General features: G+C 41.8%; 1 protein-coding gene across 6 annotated transcripts in view; it reads right to left on the minus strand.

Moving 5' to 3' along the window:
* Positions 1-19,871, minus strand: part of LOC101738851 (recQ-like DNA helicase Blm) — a 31,166-nt gene that overhangs the window by 10,022 nt on the left and 1,273 nt on the right. For 2 of the 6 annotated variants that reach the window (XR_009975894.1, XM_062674607.1), the window contains exons 2-11: positions 19,544-19,611; positions 18,553-18,596; positions 15,839-16,075; positions 13,105-14,077; positions 12,129-12,284; positions 11,209-11,321; positions 2,084-2,262; positions 1,371-1,664; positions 754-913; positions 23-212 (exon numbers count right to left, since the gene is read on the minus strand). Coding sequence is in view for 1 of the 6 variants with exons in the window: in XM_062674607.1 (XP_062530591.1) it covers positions 23-212; positions 754-913; positions 1,371-1,664; positions 2,084-2,262; positions 11,209-11,321; positions 12,129-12,284; positions 13,105-14,077; positions 15,839-16,075; positions 18,553-18,596; positions 19,544-19,611 (2,414 nt within the window). In the remaining 5 variants the exon portion in view is untranslated. Of the gene's footprint in view, positions 1-22; positions 213-753; positions 914-1,370; positions 1,665-2,083; positions 2,263-11,208; positions 11,322-12,128; positions 12,285-13,104; positions 14,078-15,838; positions 16,076-18,552; positions 18,786-19,543; positions 19,615-19,871 lie in introns of those variants that run through there. The other 4 variants (XR_009975898.1, XR_009975895.1, XR_009975896.1 and 1 more) reach the window with 4 other exon arrangements.

The raw sequence follows: 19,871 nt of genomic DNA on the forward strand, positions 1-19,871 counted from the left end.
AATTCTATTATTCAATGCTCACTGTTTAATTTTCGATGTCTGATCATGTCCTGGTAGGAGTAGTACAGGATGCAGGTGGCCAGTTGCCCGTCCCTCCCAGCGCGACCTGACTCTTGGTAGTATCCTTCTATGGACTTGGGCATGCTGTGGTGCATGACGTAGCGGACGTCCGCCTTGTCTATGCCCATTCCAAACGCTATGGTCGCACAGATCTGTCAAGTAAACGAGTACGCTATGGTTTTATTGGCGGAAACGCGAGGAACGTAGTTGTGTGAATTATTTTATTTTACTTTAGTGCTTCTACAAGTTTAAACGTGTAATAACGGTGGTTTAATATCTGTGAAAATGCACAAATGTGGGATACTGAAATAAAGCCGCTGGACGTAACTTCTCGGGATCCTCCAAAAAGTCCACTGAAAAAATCTCAGTAAATGACCACCATTTTACTGAGATTATATTTCATCCCATATCATCTCATTTCATTTAATTTCATCCCAGTGATTAATGTCTTAAATTAATAATCTTCATTTTATTTCATTTCACTCCATATCATTTTTCATAAAAATAAGAATATAAAGTAAAATCTTCCGGTGGACATGCAGACGGCAGTGGAGTATCAGGAGGGGGAGCCCTCCCTCCTTCCCATTTCGCAGTCGTCCGTTACAATAAAAGTTATCGCAATGATGACTGAATGAACAATGGTCCATTGCCGTCGCACAGGAAACAGTAATTGAAGTGATATGTGGAAGTTACCACTTTAATCTCGTCGGCGATCCAGGCCGACTGCACGCTCTGCCGCTTGGAGTCCGCGAGCCTGGCGTGGTAGGGGGCGGCCTGCACCCCCGTCTTGTGGAGGTCGCCCGCCAACACTTCGCAGTCTTTGCACGATAAGCAGTATATTATGCCAGATTCCCTAAAATAGAGCGTTTTGAACATGAGGATAAGGCGCCATTTTTTAGAAACTGCATTTCTTTATTAATCATTTTAGCTATAGTGTGCACGGAAGCGACTAGCGCTGAGGTATGTGAGCGGCAGGGCGGGAGAGGTAGACAAACGTCAAGCTAACTCAGTCTGCCGTCGACCACCGCGGCGGTCACACGATTGAGTTGTTCTCGCCAGTTTGTTCCAAACATACACGACTGATTAATTTTATTTCTATTGTCGTGGCGTCTAAAACAACACGACAAATCGGACTTCATGTCTGTGAACGTAAATAAATGTCTTTCGGGTCGCATTTGCATTTTGCAAAGAAATAATGTTTCATTCGATGTTGCGCGGTGAGCGGGACCCACATCCGCCTCCGCTTGCAGACGTGGGGACGATGACTAAATGTTCTTATTGGAGACAGTAGAAAGTCTGGAAGGACTCACCCGAAAAATTCGTTCTTTATGAGCTTGGCGATCTCCTGGTTAATGTTCTTCGGTTTCTTGTGGAAGCGGTAGCGCAGGTTGGGGCGGTCGAAGCTGCACAGGAACCAGCGGCAGGCGGCGGGCTGCACGTGCAGCTGCAGCAGCACGTCGCGGCGCACGCGCGGCGTGGCCGTGGCCGTCAGCAGCACGGCGCGGGGCGCGGGCCAGCGCGCGCGCACCAGCCGCAGCGCCGTGTAGTCGGGGCGGAACTCGTGCCCCCACTGAGACACGCAGTGCGCCTCGTCTATCACGAACCTCAAACAAACGACACTCCGTCCGGTGGGGGCCGCGGGCGAGGGGCACCGGGCGGCCGGATAGCCTCACCATAACGTGTGTAGGTGACATCACGGGGCTCATACCGGAGTGTTCCTAACACTGGCCCTAGTAAAATCAGTGAAGAGAAACTCAGTGGGCTGTGTCTATGGGTTAAATCGCTCGTCGAGCCCTTCGTCGCAAGCGACGGGTTCGACGAGGACGGTGACCGGCACTTGTGGTTGCTTAAAGTTGTGGTTGTTAAAAGCACCGTTAATGGATCGGGAGGATTCGTAATGACGTGTTTAGGGCGACGTGGACGGTTTACCATTCGGCCTACAGGATCGGGTATGCAGTTTCCAGCGGCCACGACAAGAGGGTTCTCATGTCGTGCCGCGTTCTCAAAGTGGTCGGTCCCTCACCTCGCGAACTTCCCTCTGGCGTCGAGCGAGTCGAGGACGGACTGGAACCGATCGCTGCCGACGATCTTCTCGGGGGTGACGTACAGCAGCTTGATGGGCGGCTCCTTCATGGACAGCTTGTGGTAGATCTCGTCAGTCTCTGCGAGCGACGTGTTGCCGGACAAGTCGGCGGCCGGGACCTGAGAACGACCAATGCCGTGTGCGGTGTTGGGCTGTCTGAACGCGATATAATCGAAAACTTTCATCCAATTTTCAGCAATAGATGAATTAATATACAGAATAGTGAGTGTTAGGAAAAACCCCACCGACCGGGAGCGGTACTGGGGACGCCGGGCACTGACACACACATTGAAACATTCAAATGAAATATTTTCCGGCTTTATTATTTATGTATCTTTATTAAATCAATTAAGCTATCGTATTCTGCATTTTACCTGGACTAAAACAGTTTTTATCGGAAACTAATCAGACCGGTGTTTAATGACGGCATTCCAGTTGTGATTTCTGTGGACCTAACCACTTAACGTCCAATGGACCGTCAGCGTCACCCGTGAAATGATGTCCTTGTTTTCATGATTTGTGAAGGAAGTAGTTCTCTCGCGGTTGACGACTCAGTCCCATTGATATCTGAACCAAACAGTCCGCCACCAACAATGAACATTATCAAAGATTATCCCGGGAAGTGTTCGAACTTTTATTGGCGGTAGGACCTCTTGTGAGCCCGCACGGTAGGTACCACCGCCCTGCCTATTTCTGCCGTGAAGCAGTAATGCGTTTCGGTTTGAAGGGTGGGGCAGCCGTTGTAACTATGCTTCAGACCTTAGAACTTATATCTTAAGGTAGGTGGCGGAGTCGCAGCGCAACCGCGAGCCCAAGCGCCACGATAATAGGCCGCTCCGCGTTCAAAAAATCAGAAAAATAGTGAAAAGTGCACAGATTATAGTGAAAGTTGTGTCTTAAGAAGCGGAAGGTGACGAGGAACGTAGTCGTGAAAACCGCGTGACCAGGAGACCACTGGGTCAAAAGTTATTAAAGAAAAACCCGAAAAACCGTGTGTTCACTACACAAAGTGGCGTGCGCCTCCCGATTTCGATCGATGACGTGCATTTTTTCTAGTGCAGCTTTAAAGCCCTAAGTGCCATACACCTTCGACCCGAGTTTCGGATTTTTCCGGTACAAACTGACAGAGCTGCACCCTAAAAAGTGGAAACCACGTGGACACGTGGTCCCCCTTCCACTAAGAATTGGACAAAGTGGGGTAGCTTCAAAGATAGCCCAAGAAGCCCTCTCCCAAAGGCCGTTTGGATCACAACGATATCTCATTCCAGGACGGAGATATAGGAATTAAATTAAAAGGTGCGCAATAACAAAACTTTCAGCACGAATAAGTCGAGATTAAGATCTGTAACCCCCCCCTTTTTTTGGTGTTGGATGTGGCTTAGATCATTTCCAACATTCCCACAAAAATCTGGATTTTTATCCCTAGAGGTTTGTGAGTTACGGACATTTCTTTATTCGTGTTGAAAGCGCAACGAGAGTGATAGAGAAGGAAACATTATCTGTCTCAACGGGTGGCCTGATCGTCAATAGGGAGGCGTAGGCTACGTCACACAAATTGGAAAGTGGCGTAGACATCATCGTAGCCGAGCAGCGTAGTGGCGTAGCAGCGTAGCAGCTGACGTAGCGCAGTCGCCGTTCGCCACAAGGTTAAAATTGGAAGACGACCTAACGATGACAAGTGACCACTCGGGGCTCGTTGGATGAACTGTATATTTTGATTTTCTTTCATTCTTTATTCTTTATTTTTATTTCATTTTAATTGTATCCTATTTTATTTTATGTCTGTGTTATTAAGTAGAAATAGAAATTTTTAGGAATTGTACATACTTTTAGTGTGTGTGTTATGACTAGAATAAGTTTTCAGTTTGACTGATTTGTAACACATTTAAATCTTTGGCGAACATCGGAAGCGGTATACAGTATATAATAATAATATAATTACATAATGATAATATAACAATATAAGTAAGTAATAATTAAAAATTAAAATTTAAATAATTACAACGGAACCCAATACTTTTAGAAAATATAAAAATTTTTTTCAAGCCCCAAAAAATTTATAAGACTTGCGACCAATGGAACGACGCGGCACCGGTGGCGTGATACTTGTTTACATGTAAGCGCGCGGTGAGTCACGCGTCGCACCATCTGGTCTTGTTTTTGTCATTGCTTCTGATTTTATCGTGTTTTATCACATTCGTATTTTGACCGAACAAGGGTTCGTTGGATGAACTGTAGATTTTAAATTTCTCTTATTTCTTTTATTCCTTTATTTTTATTTCCGTTTTAATTCTGTCTTATATTATTTTATGTTTTATTATTAAGTAGAAATTTTAAAATTTTTAGGAACTATACATACTTTTGGTGAGTGTTATGTCTAGAATAAGTTATCAGTTTGACTGAATCGTGACACATTTATTTATATCTTTGATGAACATCGGAAACAGTATACAGTACATAATAATAATATAAATACATAATTATAATAAAATAGTATAAATAAGTAATGGTAATACAGTAAAATTAATAATTATAAGCGGAACCCAACACTCTTAGAAACTATAAAACTTTAATTCAAGCCGCAAGAAATTGATAAATCTTGCGACCAATGGAACGGCGCGGCACCGGTGGCGTGATACTTGTTTACAAGTTAGCGAGCGGTGAGTCACGCGTCGCACCATCTGGTCTTGTTTTTGTTATTGTTTCCGATTATATCGTGTTCTATTGAATTTGTATTTTAACCGAACAAATATTCGACATAACATTTTTCATTTTATTTTTAGGATATAATAACATTAGTTCTATTGCTGCAGTGAGTACATAATTGTATTCATTAGAAAGTTGACTATAACTAAAACGACGTGATATTATTAATTTAATTTATCTCAAACATTACAAGTATATACACAATTTAGATAAGATTTTATTTTATATTAGACACCGACCCCTCTTTACAGGGTCTGGCAAACATAATATAAAGGGACAACTTTCCCCGACACATACACCGTACTCATACACGCTCACATTAAAATGTACCGTACACCCACGACTTCGGGCGTCTCCAAAAAGCCTACCACTCCCAGCCCTACCACAACCGCAGTGGCGCAGGGTGCGGCAAGGACGTTTATTAAAAGACCAGACATCAAAAGAAGATCACTCGACAATATGGACATTTTCAAAAAGCAGCAACAGAACTATGCTGCGTTGTCGAGTGAACAGCTCCTCCAGGAGATGATGAAGACTTTCGAGGATATACCCTCGAAAGTCCATGAGTACCCTCAGATGAGGAGGGACATAAAGCAGTTCCTGGAGGCGCAGTCAGACAAGGGCATACGTGCAATTTTCGAGCTCAGTAGGCGTATTGAGAGCCTCGAAGCAGGAGCCCCAAAGACAAGGACACCGACAAAAACCTCATCGTCTGATGGGCAAGATGTCATCTTAAAGAAGCTGGAAGAGGTGGAAAAGGCATTGACTAAACGACTAAACGAGATGGAGCTGAGTCTAAAAACAGACATAATACAATTGAATGACGAAAATGACGGCCGGGGCTCCGACATGATCGACAAGATCATCGACAGGATCGACGAGACCAGAGCTGCCATGGACCAAACGACCGAGGCGGTCGAGAGTCGAACGCACGCTCTCGTCAAGGATCTGGTCGGTGGTCTTGCCGACGATGTCGTTGCAGCAAAACAAGAACTTACGGAGGTCGCAAAAGGACTGGTATGCGATATAAACCTAGCTCCAGTCTCTAAGTCATACGCCAGCGTCGCAGCAGCCAAACCCGTCCACCGTCCTGCACTTCATTCGATGGCAGTCACTCTCGAAGGTAGTCAGGAGACTGCTGACGAGGTGCTCGCCAGGGTGAAGAGGGCAGTCGACGCCAGAGGCACTGGACTTAAAATTAACAAGGTACGCAAGGCGAAAAACCAAACTATTATATTGGGTTGCGTCACCGAGGAGGAAAGAAAGAAAGTCCAAGAGATAATAGAGAGTCGTGGGGATGGACTGGTAGTAGCGCCCATGAAGAACAAGAGCCCTCTCGTTGTCCTGAAGGATGTTTTCGTGGAAAGTGAAGACGACGATATGATTAAGGCACTCCACGTCCAAAACAAGAACATATTCATGGGCCTACCGGAAGAAGACATGCAAATGGAAATAAAATTTAAAAAACGTACCAGAAACCCAAAGACCGCGCACATCATCTTGCAAGTGAAGCCGAAAGTATGGCAGAGGATGACGGAAGCTGGAGCCCTCTATCTGGACCTTCAAAGGGTCAGAGTCGAGGACCAGTCTCCGCTCATCCAATGCACGAGGTGCCTCGCATTTGGACATGGTCGAAAATTTTGCACCGAGAGTGTGGACAGATGCAGTCACTGTGGAGGACCGCATCTGCGCGAGAAATGCGCAGACTTTATCGCAGGGACCGAACCGCGGTGCTGCAACTGCTCACACTCTGGGTTGCGGAAGGCTGACCATAACGCTTTTAGCGCCGAATGCCCGGTACGAAAAAAGTGGGATTACTTGGCTCGCGCAAATACCACATATGCATAATCTAAACATAGGACATTACACAGCACGTACACACAGACACAAAGCACACAGAAACAAAAAACACAACACACACAAACATGAAATACACAACAACACGAACACAAATGATATACAGAATGTATATTGAATATACACGATGATATCAGTACAAGAACACTAACAGGAACAAAAAATGAGGAATAAAATGAAAATAGTCTAAAGAAAATAGTCAATAAATATATATAAATTTAGTATATCGTCGGCTTATTGCAAGAAGTCATTAAGTGACATATTCAATATTTTGGGAAAACGGCATTTTAGTTGGAATTAGTTAGTGGTTATGTTGATTAGCCCATATTATCCTTCATACATAATTACTGTAAGAAAAATTGAATGTTTTGGATTACTTAATATGTATATTAATTAAAACAAGTGAGAGTCGGTAGTTATATAACATTATATATTATTTATAAACTAAAACTAAAAGTTAATGACTTCTAGCTACTGTAAGTCGGTTTTATATGTGAATTAATTATTTCTTAAATTAAAATAAAACAACAAAATACTTATCAAACCTTATTGAAATAAACAAAAACGAATAATAACAAAATAATCAAAAACATTTTTTTCATAACAGTTGACGTAAGAACTTGCAATAGCTAATATTGCCAAGTACTCACTACAACTTCGCAGTCTCAAAAGTTTTACATAATATTATTTTTATTTTATTGCTCAGATGGGTGTACGAGTTCACAGCCCACCTGGTGTTAAGTGGTCACTGGAGCCCATAGACATCTACAACGTAAATGCGCCACCCACCTTGAGATATAAGTTCTAAGGTATCAGTATGGTCACAACGGCTGCCCCACCCTTGAAGCCGAAACGTATTACTGCTTCTCGACCGAAATAGGCGGGGTTGTGGTACCCACCCGTACGGACTCACTAGAGGTGTTACCACCAGTAATTACGCAAATTATAATTATGCGAGTTTGATTTTTATTACACGATATTATTCCTTCACCGTGGAAGTAGATCGTAAACATATTTTGTTAAGAACGTATTTCATCAGAAAAATTGGTACCCGCCTGCTGGATACGAACACCGATGCATCGCTAGATACGAATGCATCGGACGTCTTATTTTAGGCCAGGATGACTTCAATAATAAACTAAAAATTATTTTCTTCTCCCTGTTAGTCAATCACTCATGTATTCATTCAATCATGTATTTTTTAATGAAAATTAGGAACTGAGCTTAAACACCATACAAAAACATAAAACAAATAAAAAAAGAGCTAGGTTAAAAAAACTGTATCAGAGGTTTCTTCTTCATTAAGATAATTTGGACCTTCTTTATCAGGTATATTATAAATTATTATACCAATGGTGTAGCTCTGCAGGCTAGGTCCTTAAAATTGGAAACGTAGTCATACCTATATTGAACAATGTTAGGCCGGTTTGACTTATTATACATTAATTTGTTTCTCAACTCTTTTAGGTTCAAGATATCAGAGTGGCTCATAGGTTCATACGGCTTCTTTGCTGTTTTTTTCTTGTTTAGCTTTCTGTTCGATCTAGTCAATCTTAAAACATTACAGAGGTCTATCATAGAAAAAATTGGCATAAGACGCATTTGATTCTCGATAGAACTATGCATATTATCGACCTCCATATTATGTGTATGGCCCAATTCTAAATACTTATGTTCAATCACCTCAAGGTGGGTAACTTGAACTAAGTATAGCATTAAGCATAACAGAAACTGATTACGTTTTTGCATCAGCTCGCTGAGTTTCTCGCCGGGTCTTCTCAGCGGGTGGAGATTCCGATCCGGTAGTAGATTCATTCGCAAAGCAGCTGTTCTTGAGTTGTTAGGTCTTTTTCGGAGGCGCACGGACAGCTGTTAGCAAATCCCACCCCTCTTGGCTGGGCCTTTGATAGCCCACATGTCCTGGTGAATCTGGAAAGGCCACCGGGCCACCAGTAATCCTTCAATCCTAAAAAAATATAAAAAAGCCTGTCTGGTGTTACAGTGATGACTGTAGCTCATAGAGATCTCAACGTGAATGCCACCACCCATATTGAGACCCGAAATCTAAATCTAAATTGTTCCGTATGCTGCTTCGCTTCGATGGTGGTACCAACTTGTACGGGCTTTCCATACGCCATACCAACCATCCTATCAGTAAATACAAGTTGGCAATCGTAGTCCACTGGTATGATTCTCAGATAACGATGTTGCCCGTTCTCCAGTGTATCATTTAACGTCTTCTACACTCGTGGAAAGAATGATGCTATTGTAGGTCAGGTGTTTGCTTGCTAGGTTTTTTATTTATTGCTTAGATGTGTGGATGGCCTTGCTGCCCACCTGGTGTTAAGTGGTTACTGGAGCCCATAGACATCTACAACGTAAATGCGCCACACACCTTGAGATACAAGTTCTAAGGTCTCAGTATAGTCACAACGGCTGTCCCACCCTTCAAACCGAAACGCATTACTGCTTCACGGCAGAAATAGGCGGGGCGGTGGTACCTACCCGTGCGGACTCACAAGAGGTCCTACCACCAGTAATAGGTTGTCCGAAGGTTGTTCAGAACTTCAATTGCTCCTACATCTTGCTTCCTCGTCCTTGTTTGAAACATTTATTTCGTTGCATTTTGTCAGTAATCATTAACTTCTATAACAGGTGTGGTAATCAACGTATCGCGCCCCAAACTGAGCGAGCGAGGCAGTACTCTTTCGTCCCGCGTAAACCCACCCTCACCCGCGTTCGTCGGGTTCGTCTTATGCCCCGTGTTCCCTAGACAAGCTGTTTTGTCGCATTTCACCAAACCCTATATAACTCACTAAACTACAACCGAGGTACCACTTAGCCTGCAAGAAGTTACTATGTTCTTTTAATCGATGTTAACTTATTAAAATCATGCCATCAACAAAATGGAAAAAATAATGGAAAATAATAAATGATTTTATGGAAATCTTAATATTATGATTTATATTATATTAATATCGATAAAAATCATTAAGATTACTTATTGTGCATTTCTGATGAAATGATTCATTACAGAAACTAACTAAATGTAAATAATGAATTTTATCGAAATACAATTTTAAGTTATATAATACTACATTGTTTTGATAAAATTAATTAGATGCTGAAAATGAGTTCTGTAATGTAATGTATGCTGTTTTCAAATAATTATCCATTTAATAAAAATAACTAGTGCTGCTTAGTGAATCTTTGTAAATGCCTGACTTCCAAAGTTGCAATTATCAATTTTCTACCAAAGACGTAACGGCTAAAATTGGCCAGCTAGAAATTAGCGTGTTTTTGCATTTTGTAGAATATGCAAAAATGAGCCCATTATAGATAAAAACGCATTTAGTGATTTTTTGCAGTTAATGAGTTCTTGCAATAAGCCGACGATATATATGTTATTGCCTAGGCAAATGAGTTTGTAAAAATTTATAGAAAGAAAGCACAAACCAATCACAACACAACATACACGCAATAGCAAACACAGTAATAAAATAAACGCAAGTACTTCCTGCTGTAAAAATAATAAAGTTATGAATATAACTAACTAATATTGAACGGAAGAATGTAGCAACTAGATGGTAATTAAGAGTATATACTAATGTGTTTTATAGATATAAGCTAAGAACTAAGAAAAAAGTAATGTTAGAATGTTAGAAATATAATAAGTGTAATAAAAGATAAGTTTAATAGTGAAATAAGTAAAGAAAATTGTAATTAAAATAAGAACAAGTACGCAGTACTTGCAAGTAAAACCAATATAATACGTAAAGTATAAAAACTACCGTAGACAAACCAGAAATTAAAATAAAACTGTACAAACTTTATTTTCCTAAAATAAAAGAATAAAAATATCTTAGCATAGAGAAGCGGGAGTCCCACCCGGCAAAGAATGAATGTGGAAGGATATAAGAAAGATTATGTATGCGGCTTGAAAGTGCGAGAGGAATACATGTGAGAACTTGAATGAATGAGTATATAGATAAATAAGGACCCGGTGTTCTCATGATCGGGGAAAAGCAGAAAAAAAAAAAAAAAAAAAAAAAAAAAAAAAAAAAAAAAAAAAAAAAAAAAAAAAAAAAAAAAAAAAAAGGTAGGTGGCGCATTTACGTCATAGATGTCTATGGGCTTCAGTAACCACTTAACAACTATGTGGGCTGTAAGTTCGTCCACCCATCTAAGCAATCTATCTTCTATCTATATATATAAAAATGAATTGCTGTTCGTTAGTCTCGCTAAAACTCGAGAACGGCTTCACCGATTTGGCAAATTCTGGTCTTGAATTATTTGTTGAAGTCCAGAGAAGGTTTAAAAAAGGTAGATAAATTTGAAAATGCTCGGAATCAAATAAAAATAACTATTTTGTTTTTCCCGTCGGACGGATTTCTTTTGTTTGTTTTAAGTTTATTTTACACAAAAGTTTAGGTCTTTTATTTATCGATCGAGGCACTACGAAGTCTGCCGGGTCAGCTAGTGAAAAAAAAAAAAGAACTCACGCCGAGCGTCTGCAGCTTCCGGACCTGGTCCATGATAAGGGACTTCAACGGCGATATGACGATGGTGACGCCGGGCGACAGTACAGCGGGCAGCTGGTAACACAACGACTTACCTAAAATCAACAATAAAATATGCTTCAGGAATTTGTTTTATGAGCAATTACAGAGAATAACGCTGTGTTATAAAAATTATGTCCGCAAAATGACTGTTGGTAGGGCGTCAGAAGACCGCGCGAGTAATTTTATGAAGTCTCGTGGCCTAAATGATAAAAACGTCCGGTGCATTCGTGTTGAGCGATGGATGCACCGGTGTTCGAGTCCCAGGCGGCCACCAATTTTTCTAATGAAATACGTACTCAAAAATTGTTCACGATTGACTTCCACGGTGAAGGAATAACATCGGGTAATAAAAATCAAACCCGCAAAATTATAATTTGCGTAATTACTGGTGGTAGGACCTCTTTTGAGTCCGCGCGGGTAGGTACCACGACCCCGCCTATTTCTGCCGTGAAGCAGTAATGCATTTCGGTTTGAAGGACGGGGCAGCCGTTGTAACTATATTGAGATCTTACAACTGATATCTCAAGGTGGGTGGCGCATTTACGTCGTAGATGTCTATGGGCTCCAGTGACCACTTAACACCAGGTGGGCTGTGAGCTCGTCCACCTATCGAAGCAATAAAAAAAAACATTCAGACCATTTTAAGAACAAGATCTTGCCTTTGTCGTTACGTGTCCGAAGATAACTCTAGCTACTTCTACTTTTCGACGGGGAATATCTCTCGACAACAATCTTTACAGGTCCTCACACAGACACTGTGCTACTGGCTTAAATAACATCGAGACCCGTGCGGACTCACAAGGTGTCCTACCACCAGTATTGTTCAGAAGTTGTGGGCTGAAGGTGGCGAGGTCCCTTACCGCCGCCGGTCGGCATGAGGACGAAGCAGTCGTGGCCGAGCAGCGCCGCGTTGATGGCCTGCAGCTGGTTGGGCCGGAACTTCGTCAGGCCGAACGTCTCGCGGAATATCTCCAGCATCGGAGCCGAGTGAGGGTAGTTCAGGCCGTCGAACTCACCTGAAACGAGCGCGCCTCGCTACGGTCACCGCAAACAGAGCAGCGTGGACCTCCATGATTATGCTTTTTTTTCTCCTACCTATGCTGATAGCCTTGAGACTTGAGAGGCTATTTCAGCTTCACCCTAACGTGTGTAGGTGAGTTCACGGGGCTCAAACCGGGTGTGTTGCTAACACTGACCTTAGCAAGAGCAGTGCTTCGCAGAATCTACCACTGGATCGGAAACGCGACCCACTGAGAAGATCCGGCGAGAAACTCAGTGGGCTGTGTCTGTAGGTTAATTCGCCCGTCGAGCCCTTCGTCGCTAGCGACGGGTTCGGCGAGGACGGTGACCGGTGCTTGTGGTGCCTAAAGGCACCGTTAATGGATCAGGAAGATCCGTAATGACGTGTTTAGGGAGACGTCGACTGTTCACCATTCGGTCCACAGGATCGGGTATGTAATTTCCGGCGGCCACGAGAAGAGGGTTTCGTGCCGCCTTCTCCAAGTGTGATTATGCAATGATCCCTTTTAACACTAATGAAACTAATGAAAATATACATATCATCTTATTGCTTTTACACATTTCACTTCATGACTTTTTCTTACCAATTTATCTACAATAATGATTGTAGATAATAATAATTTTTTTTTTTTTTTGTTTTGTTTTATTTTTTTTGAGTAATATTTGACGTATATCGTTATCTACCCGCTATGATAGAAAAAGGTACCAGTAAGTGTAGTATAATTAGTGTTAAAGTTGGGTGTTGTGTGAGTGTAACATGATTTGGATATATCCTAAAAATCGGAACTCATAGACTTAATAGCATGCGGCACGGACCTGTGGTTCCATCGTTCTGGATATCACCTTCGAATTGCCCGATCCCTTCGTACTTCGTATTCACGACATTCGACGTCATCGTATGGTTCAAGTTCATTTCCACCATCTCGACGGCATTAACGACTTCCACGTCGTCCGCGAAGTCCCCCATTCTGTACTCCGGCCATCCGTCATCGTCGACGCTTATGTTCTTACCGTTCTGAAACTCTTCGACGCTGACGTCATTTTCACTAATCAGGTCAATGTTCTCTTCGAAGCCGTCACTGGCGTCAAACAAGTGTTCGTATTCATTTTCGGCGACATCAGTCACAGATGCTGGTGTCGCCGATGTTGACGGACGTTCCGTGTTCAAGAACGCGCTTCGGTCAAGCGGAGGCGGCTGGAATTCTACTGAACTATTATTCGCTTGCGGCGTTGGATTGGACGCAACCTTAGGTGGGACGCGCTTCAGAGTCTCCATGATGCTTTTAAGTCTCTCCGCTGTACTCGACGAAGCTATACAATCCGGCGAGCTATGATTTAATGGGGATTTGTATACAAATTTTCCTTTCTTCTTGACATTCGTGTCTGATTGATCTAAGCTTTTATCCATCGTCGAATCATTGGTTACAGACATAACAGACGGTGATTCATTTGAAGTGGTGACTTTTTTAACATCTGAATGTATCATATTACTGGTCCCAGGGTTTTGTTCTAAAGGCGGGGTTGAATTCTGTATCAAACTATTACTATGATCCTTCTCTGTTGTATGTAATTTATCTATGGAGCAACTAGATTTATTCTCAAAATTATTGCAATATTTTTTTATTTCTATTCTGCTCCGTTTCATCTTGTCGTGTATTTTACTATCATAACCAGGAATTATTTCTAGCAAATTCTTTGGAATTCTATCAAACGTGTCACTTATTGTTTCTAACAATTCGACGTACATTCTTTCACTTTGCCGATCCAGAAATTCGGGATGATTTTGTTTCTGCAAAAATATTCTCATGAGATTCATAAAACAATCGTTGGTTGCTAACGGTACTGTTGATACCCTATGTCTTCTTTTTTGTCGCAAATTATCGGGACTAGACTAGATTTTATAAGGCACACAATAGAGAGACTTGAATTTGCCGAAGATGTATTTATATAAAAGCAATGTGGAAGCACAAAATACTAAATCCGTAATGCCGTACCAACTATGACCCTGAATGAACTTTCAATCCGACTGAAAATCTCAACTTAGACCAATCACAATTTTTTGCCTACTAGGATTACTTTGTTGGGAGACAGCTCTGCTAGAGCAAACTCCACACCTAGACACAGTGTTTTGCTTTACAAAGCGCAGGTTTGGCCTCGCGCGCTGCTCTCAAGAACCAATATCTTCCATTTGCCTCTATACAGAAGAAGGCAATCTATATTCCTGATCTCACAGCATTATTTGGAACCTCTGTTTGAGTTTGTACGGAGCGACTCTGATCATCCGCCATGGTGACAGAACTCACCCCCTACTATCTAGATGCGCGGCAAGTACGATTCCAGAGATCACTTTTGCCACGTGCCATCCTGCTTTGTATGTGTGGTTTTTTTCCCCTACCTAAGCTGATGCTCTAAGGAGACCATGCCTGCGTCACCGGGCTAGTAGGTGAGCACGGGGTTCAAACCTGACGATGTTGCTAGCACGAACCCTAGCAAGAGTAGATTCTACCGCCCACTGAGACCCACTGAGAAGATCCGGCGAGAAACTCAGTGGGCCGTGTCTGTATCCTGCTTTGGTTGAATGTCCCTAACAGCATGTCCTGAGTTCGACTAAATTCCTTTTTCAAATCAGATTTCAAAGGAATCTTAGGAGGCCGTCACTGTTAGCGTCCATGGGTAACCGTGATCTCTAATCATCAAGTGGCCCTTACGACCTTCAAAGACAGTAAAAAAATAATTTTACTTTACAACTGAAAGATAATCTTAATTGAACTTTACTATCTATAAATAAATTATATAAATGCATGTTATCACTAAACATTACTGTGAAATAATAAAGATATACATCTTGTTTATCTCAGATTTTAATTATTATAATAATATCAAGTCAATGACGCCCGATGGAAAGAAATGACTAAGTCTTGCTGAGGGCTAAAGATGATAATTTGGAATTGTCCGTCAATGAAGCATTTATGAGATAGAATAAATGACCTTAAAACTTTAAAAACCAGCAATAAAAATTGCATTAACATGACACAAAATTTTTAATTATCATAATCTGAATATGTTTATCTGCAAAAAAGATTGTATCAAAATTAGGTTACTGAATTTGTACAGTTAGTCATTTTGTTTAAAATCCAAATTGTCGATTAATATTACTGTTACGCCGGTAAGAGTAACGTCATCTATCGCCGAATAGTCGAACGAATATCGGAGGATCTAGTAGCACCTAGAACGCTCGAGAAGTACAACGCCATCTATTGTCAGATAGCGGAAACACAATACTAGAAATATGTGGAATATTCTCAATAATTCTAGGGATGTGATATCGGCTATAAAAGCAGAGATGGCACGCAGTCAGTTAGTAATGGAAACTACTCGAAGCGAAACAGCGAACGGATCACCTGAAGCGAAGCGGAAGAAGCGAATTGAGTTTTAAAGTGATTGTGTAGTGTTTAAAGTGTTCTAAGTGCTGAATACAATGTTAGCTTGTAATTCGGTAGAATTTCTATTTATCCCGAACCCCAGCGTGTAACATTACTGTGTCTCTCACCTGTTTCGTTTCCTTTACAGCAACATGTGCTGTTATTCGATCTAGTAGAGGTACAAATGAGGCATTCATTCGTAAATCTACATCATTAAGGTCATCAGACATAGCCAAACGGCTCCTTTTACTCGAGCTGTCCATGTCTACGTTTTTAGGTGGGGTTGGTATGTCAACCACTATACTTCTTTCAGGACTATTGACTCCGGTTTCGTATCTTTCTGGAATTTTCGGAGAGTTTTCGTCCTAAAAATTATGATCTTTTTTTTATTATTTAGATGGGTGGACGAGCTCACAGCACATCGGCTGTTAAATGGTTACGGGAGCCCATAGACATCTACAACGTAAAAGGCACGACTACCTTGAGATATGAGTTCTAAGGACTCAGTACAGTACAACGGCTGCTCACCCTTTAAACTGAAACGCATTACTGCTTCACGGCAGAAATAGGCAGAGCCGTGGTACCTACCCGTACGGACTCACAAGACGTCCTACAACCAGTAAATCTTTCTTTTCTTAAATTCTATATAATATGCAGTATTTAATGTTAATATGTTTATTCCGTCCTATTGTATACTCATATAGTAAAAACTCGAATACAAATAGACTTCCTATATAACAGAACATCTACACAAAATCATTGCAGATAATTCCTTAACCTTGTTGATTTCCATGACCGATAATTACTGATGACCATCCAAAAGTCCAGGTGAGGATCTAAGAATTGTTTTTTCGGGTGGACATATCGCGGTTGGCCCAGAGACCTTAGCTAGGACGGATGAGCGAACTTGAGGGCTCAGCCATGAAGTTGTATAGACTGCTTGTCTATGCAAGCGTTATATTTTATTAGGATAATCATCATCATCATCATCAACAGCCCACAGTCGTCCACTGCTGGACATAGGCCTCTCCCAATCCACACCACTGAGCACGGTCTGCGGCTCTCCTCATCCACTTCTTGCCGGCCACCGTGCGGAGGTCATCGCACCACCTAGCCAAGGGGCGTCCCACGTTACGTCTTCCGCTGCGCGGTCTCCACTCGAGAACCCGTCTGCTCCAGCGATCGTCAGTCCTACGGCATATATGGCCAGCCCACTGCCACTTCAGCTTGCTGACTCTTTGAGCTATGTCGATGACTTTAGTTCTCTGTCGAATAATCTCATTCCGGATTTTATCCTTCAGAGAAACTCCGAGCATGGCTCTTTCCATGGCTCGCTGAGCGACTTTGAGCTGACGGACCAACCGTACTGTGAGTGTCCACGTTTCGGCTCCGTAAGTCATTACCGGTAGGACGCACTGGTTAAAAACTTTCGTTTTCAGGCACTGTGGGATGTGCGATGAAAAGATTCCACGTAGTTTGCCGAACGCCGCCCAGCCCAGTTGGATCCTTCTCTTGATTTCCCTCTCCAAGCTGTGTTTACCCATCCGCAGCGTTTGCCCAAGGTATAAATATTCATCAACAGCTTCAAGCGGGCAGCCCTTCACGACGATCGGACCCGGGCTAATGTAACAATTGAACATCACTTTGGTTTTATCCATGTTCATCCGGAGTCCAATTCGTCGCGAAGAATCTGCTAAGCCGTTCAGCATCTGCTGCAGATCTTGCAACGATTCCGCCATGAGAACGATGTCATCTGCGAACCGCAAGTGTGAGATGTACTGGCCATTAATGTTTATGCCCATCTTTTTCCAATCCAGCGTCTTAAACATATCTTCCAATGCGTTGGTAAACAGTTTCGGGGAAATGACATCCCCCTGTCTCACTCCCCTACGCAATTGGATAGGGTTAGATTGCTGATTCTGTATTCGAACATTCATCGTGGCACAGTCGTAGAGGCATTTCAACACCTGGACATAGCGATGGTCTACCTGGCATCGCCGCAGAGAGTCCAGAACAGACCAAGTCTCGATGGAGTCGAAAGCCTTCTCATAATCCACGAATGCTAAACACAGGGGCCGATTATATTCTGTGGTCTTTTCTATAATCTGCCGCACTGTGTGTATGTGGTCTATGGTTCCATAGCCGCTCCGAAACCCAGCCTGCTCTGGGGGCTGAAATTCGTCGAACCTTCTTGCCAGGCGATTTGTGATGACTCGTGAGAACAACTTATAGATGTGGTTCAGGAGGGAGATTGGTCTGTAGTTCTTTAAAAGAGTTTTGTCTCCTTTTTTGAAAAAAAGTATCACAATACTGTTGTTCCACGCCTTCGGAGTTCTCCCGCGGTGGATGACGTGGCTGAAAAGCTTCTGTAGCTCTACTAAGAGAGGTGTTCCTCCTGCTTTCAATAGCTCTGTTGTTATACCATCATCTCCGGGGGCTTTTCCATTTTTGAGTTGTCTCAGAGCCAATCTTATTTCGTTCACACTGACGTCCGGCAGCTCATCGGTGAAATGGCGCGTGAGTGGGGCTCTACAATCGTGACAGTTCTGTACAGAACGGGTGGTGCAGGACTCGTACAGCTGACCGTAATATTTTTCAATCTCAGCGAGAATCCCCGTGTGCGACATAATGACGTTACCATCGGAGGTCTTGAGTTTCGATAAACGACTTCTCTTAAGCTGCTGGTTAAATACCTTTGATCCACGGTTTTGTTCAATGGCTCTTTCAATTCTTCGAGTAGTGGAGCGTCGAAGGTCCTTCGACCTTCGACGCTCCACTATTAGGATAAGATAAGATAAAATGTGGAGTTATATTTTATTAAATACTTTTAATTTCTACTCACTTTAACTGAACTGACAATCTCCAATGTCTTGAATGGTGGTGTCCCTAGAATTATGAAATGTAAAATTTATTGTGATACTTTGATTAATTTTTAATTCTACAATATTTTTAAATATATTTTGCTAACATTGTCCACACGTCGTGGTCGGGACGCTGAATAGCACGTTTGAATCCTATCTTATCTGAGTCTCGGACAAGCGTTGTTGAGCGATGTGCGGTTTTAATTGGTTCTATTCTCATATGCCCCGCCTCTCGTCCACAGTTGTGGGCGAAATTCAGGCGATTTCCTCCTGATTAAAAAAAAGGGAGGAGCTAAGTGTTCCCGTGCTTAAAATATCTTATTGCAATACCTTATACATCTTGATGTGTATAACTATACTTTAACATTAACCACATATACTAATAATTTAAATGTGAAGGTTTGATTGCTTGGATGTTTGCGTCAGAATCAAAAAAAAAATACAGAACATATACGGATAAGATAATACATAGCCTGTATTAACTTAGAAATCATTTTCTCATGTCACGACCCATGTAATAATAATACCTAAAGTAATAAATTTTACACTGTATTTTCAGGGGTCATAATTTTACAAACCAACATATTTCCAATTCTGGTAGGTACCTAGTTCATAGATCAGAGTGACACAAACAACTCTATCCTGAGAAAATGCAATGTGTTTCATTTCTTCTGTATAATAATTTGAAATGGGTGATGCCTGGTATCTGTCTAGTATTTGTGTAACAATATAAAATTTTCATACATAACACTTCAGTTCTGAGTTCAAAGCAACATGGAGGGCAGCTACAAATTGCTTTCCCATTATATTTAATATAAAGAGGCATAAAGAAAATTTACAATACTCTCTCTATGGCCACTGCTTTTCTTTTATTCGCCACATTTTACTTATAGCCAGCTACTAGTTATTGTTCAACTTTCCAAGATTTTTCAATGAGTGCCATAAATTAAAGTGTAGTAAAAATATACTCACATGTTTTGTTTGCTGTTTTTGGATCTATATAAGAAAATTTCTTTTTTGTTTTGTTGTTGTTCGTTTTACTGCAATAAAACAAACTGTTTTTTAATTTTTTTCCTAAGATAATAAATAGTACATGGTATACTGATTTCGGACACTGCAGCGGCTTGGCTCTGCCCCTGGCATTGCTGAAGTCCATGGGCGACGGTAACCACTCACCATCAGGTGGGCCGTATGCTCGTCTGCCGACAAGGGCAATAGAAAAAACAAAAAAAACAGCTGAACCTTTCAGGATGTTTCAGGCGATTTTGTTGAATTTGGTAGTGATCAAATCAAAATTAAG

Source organism: Bombyx mori, chromosome 21, assembly GCF_030269925.1.
Source record: "Bombyx mori chromosome 21, ASM3026992v2".
In the NCBI taxonomy this organism is placed as follows: domain Eukaryota; kingdom Metazoa; phylum Arthropoda; class Insecta; order Lepidoptera; family Bombycidae; genus Bombyx; species Bombyx mori.